The sequence below is a fragment of the Electrophorus electricus genome, chromosome 10 (genome assembly GCF_041902795.1).
Source record: "Electrophorus electricus isolate QZ-2024a chromosome 10, ASM4190279v1, whole genome shotgun sequence".
Taxonomy (NCBI): domain Eukaryota; kingdom Metazoa; phylum Chordata; class Actinopteri; order Gymnotiformes; family Gymnotidae; genus Electrophorus; species Electrophorus electricus.
This window is the reverse complement of record NC_137506.1, coordinates 31248277-31250776: the sequence shown is the minus strand read 5'-3', so window position 1 is coordinate 31250776 and position 2500 is coordinate 31248277. Positions and strand designations below refer to the sequence as shown.

Genomic DNA, 2500 nt, shown 5'->3' with positions numbered 1-2500 from the left:
GGGGCTGGGAACGGAGGAGGCGAAGCCTGATCCAATCTTATTGGCTGACCCCCATGCCAGTGTCCCTCATGATTGGATAGGCAGTCACCGTCTGCTCTGGCTTAAAGATCACCGTCACCTAGGCAACCAAAGACTGTTCAAAGAGAACTGGACACAAGAGCAGGTTTGTGTTAACGGCACATAATTTGAGCATTAGCTGTCACTGCATGGAAATTAATGGGAGGAAAAAAAAACCCATCTACGACAGGAAGCAATCTTGTTTTTAAAATACACCAGACCAACTTTCAACAATAAAAAGAGAAAGATGAGAATACTAAGACTAATGAAGTTTACCAGTTTACTGGAATAACCACTTTTCACACGGTGCATCTCACTGTTGTGGCCGAGCTAGCGTGAACATTAGCGGTGCTGTTTCCCATCATGTGGACTCACGCTGCTGACCTTCCTCCGTAGCCGGTCCTGGTCTCCGGGCTGCACCAGAGTCTGACGGCCAGCCTGTGGAAGCCAGAGCTCTTCTGCCGGGACTTCTCTGGTCTCCACGGTGACCTGTACAACTGCCGGGACGGCAGCGTCATTAACACCCACGTCAAGGAATTCTGGGACGGCTTCGAGGATGTGTCTAGTGAGTGCTCAGCGGCCGTTGGCTGAGGGTTTAATCCTGAGCTTGTTTCTGCAGGTTTAGGTTGTGACAAATTCAGGATGTGTGGTAACCATACATGTCGTTAAATTCCTACAGCGTAAACCTGCATGCAGAAGGTCAAAGTTCAGTGCCCCTGTTTGTTACTGATCCTTGTCGTATGGTGTCTTTGTCAGAGAGACCCAGGACTGGTAGAGGCGACCCTGCGGTGTATAGATTGAAGGACTGGCCGTCGGGAGAGGAGTTCCTGGCTCTCATGCCATCCAGGTGTCACCATTAACTCCGCCCACCTCACCCTCATTTGCATAGAATTACTGTGCTGAATTTGAATACACCACTATACAAACTTCAGGTGTGACCTAATGATAAGTCCCATGTGCCGTAGACACTATTAAACTGATTTCTGAGATGCATGATTTGTTAGCAGTATGATTATTAACATTTTATTAAGAATGATCAGAGATGATAAGTTAATGATGGTACCACTCTCAGCTACAGTGATGTAATGCTTTTAACTGAAGTTACAGTAACACCTGGCCTGGATAAGCTGGATGTGGCACTGGTGTGTGTTTTGGTAGGTACGAGGATGTGATGAGAACTCTCCCGGTTCCAGAATACACGGGTCCGAACGGCACCTTCAACTTGGCATCTCGCTTGCCCTCATTCTTTATCCGACCAGACCTGGGACCTCGCCTCTGCTGTGCTCATGGTACATGACTCCTCCCCTTAGACTCCTCCCCCTGACTCTTCTCCTAGGCTCCTCCTCGGACTCCTCCTCCTGACTCCTCCCCTACCTCCAATTCTTCCTGCAATTCTGAGCATTGTGTTTTCAGAAACCCGTTGAACGCTTTTAATCTCCGTGTGTGTGTGTGTGTGTGTGTGTGTGTGTGTGGGTGTGTGTGTGTGGGTGTGGGTGTGTGTGGGTGCGTGTGCAGGTGTGACTGCATGCCCAGAGCAGGACTTTGGAACCAGCAATCTGCATGTTGAAATCTCTGACACCATGAGTGTTCTGGTGTATGTGGGACTTGCCAGAGGCAGTGGTGCTCTCTCCAAATCAGGTGAGATCTTCCCTGCAAAGATGACCTTTGGACAAACTACACAGTCCAGCATTTGTCTGCTGAAATTCACTTTTCATTTTATCGGCAGCAAACTCTGAAACAAACACAAATAGTTTCTCCAGAGTAGAGCTGTACGATAAACCTGTACTCTGAATTTGGTACAAGATTTCTTTCTAAGTCTTATTTCTCTAGTACTCTCATTTCTGTGTGTGTATCCATGAAGTCTGCTCGGAGTGTAAACAACCCCGGTGACTTCAGGCTACATGTGTTTGTCATTTAATGGCAGCATTTGAGTCACTGCGATGAAATCATTAATGGCCTTCGGTGTTTTATGGTAGCACCACCGCTACAGTCTTTAAAGCGTGAAGTGAGTTCCACCAGTAATCTGTGGGGAACTCTGTGTGCTTGTGCATGTGTGTGTGTGTGTGCGTGTGTTGCAGGAGTACTGAAGCTCCTCGAGAGAGAAGCTCTAGATGAGAGTGCGAGGAGGAGACTGAGGGACCCCAGCGAGACTCCTGGAGCTCTGTGGCACATCTTCCTGAGTAAAGACCTCCAGAAGATCCAGGATTTCCTGCAGACGGTACGAGTGCCAGTGCCTGCTCCCAGGCTCAGGGGCCAGTGTGACGTGAGGTGGCCCCTGCCCGGGCATGGGTGGACTCACGTGGGCCTGGAGTTAGTTTCTGCAAGGCCACTGTATGGATGTGTTCACTTAAAGGAGGCATGTTTCCACTATTTCTTCAAGTTCCTTCTGCCCTTTGATAAGAATCATAAAAACCCCACAGCCTCGTTAAGATTTTTTGCACAC

General features: G+C 48.7%; 1 protein-coding gene across 2 annotated transcripts in view; it reads left to right on the top strand.

Moving 5' to 3' along the window:
• Positions 1-2500, top strand: part of jmjd1ca (jumonji domain containing 1Ca) — a 67752-nt gene that overhangs the window by 62955 nt on the left and 2297 nt on the right. For both annotated transcript variants that reach the window (XM_081721158.1, XM_035532682.2), the window contains 6 exons: positions 1-163; positions 454-622; positions 814-904; positions 1216-1346; positions 1573-1695; positions 2136-2275. The exon at positions 1-163 is cut by the window's left edge and continues 128 nt beyond it. In XM_081721158.1, coding sequence (XP_081577284.1) covers positions 1-163; positions 454-622; positions 814-904; positions 1216-1346; positions 1573-1695; positions 2136-2275 — 817 coding nt within the window. The remainder of the gene's footprint in view (positions 164-453; positions 623-813; positions 905-1215; positions 1347-1572; positions 1696-2135; positions 2276-2500) is intronic.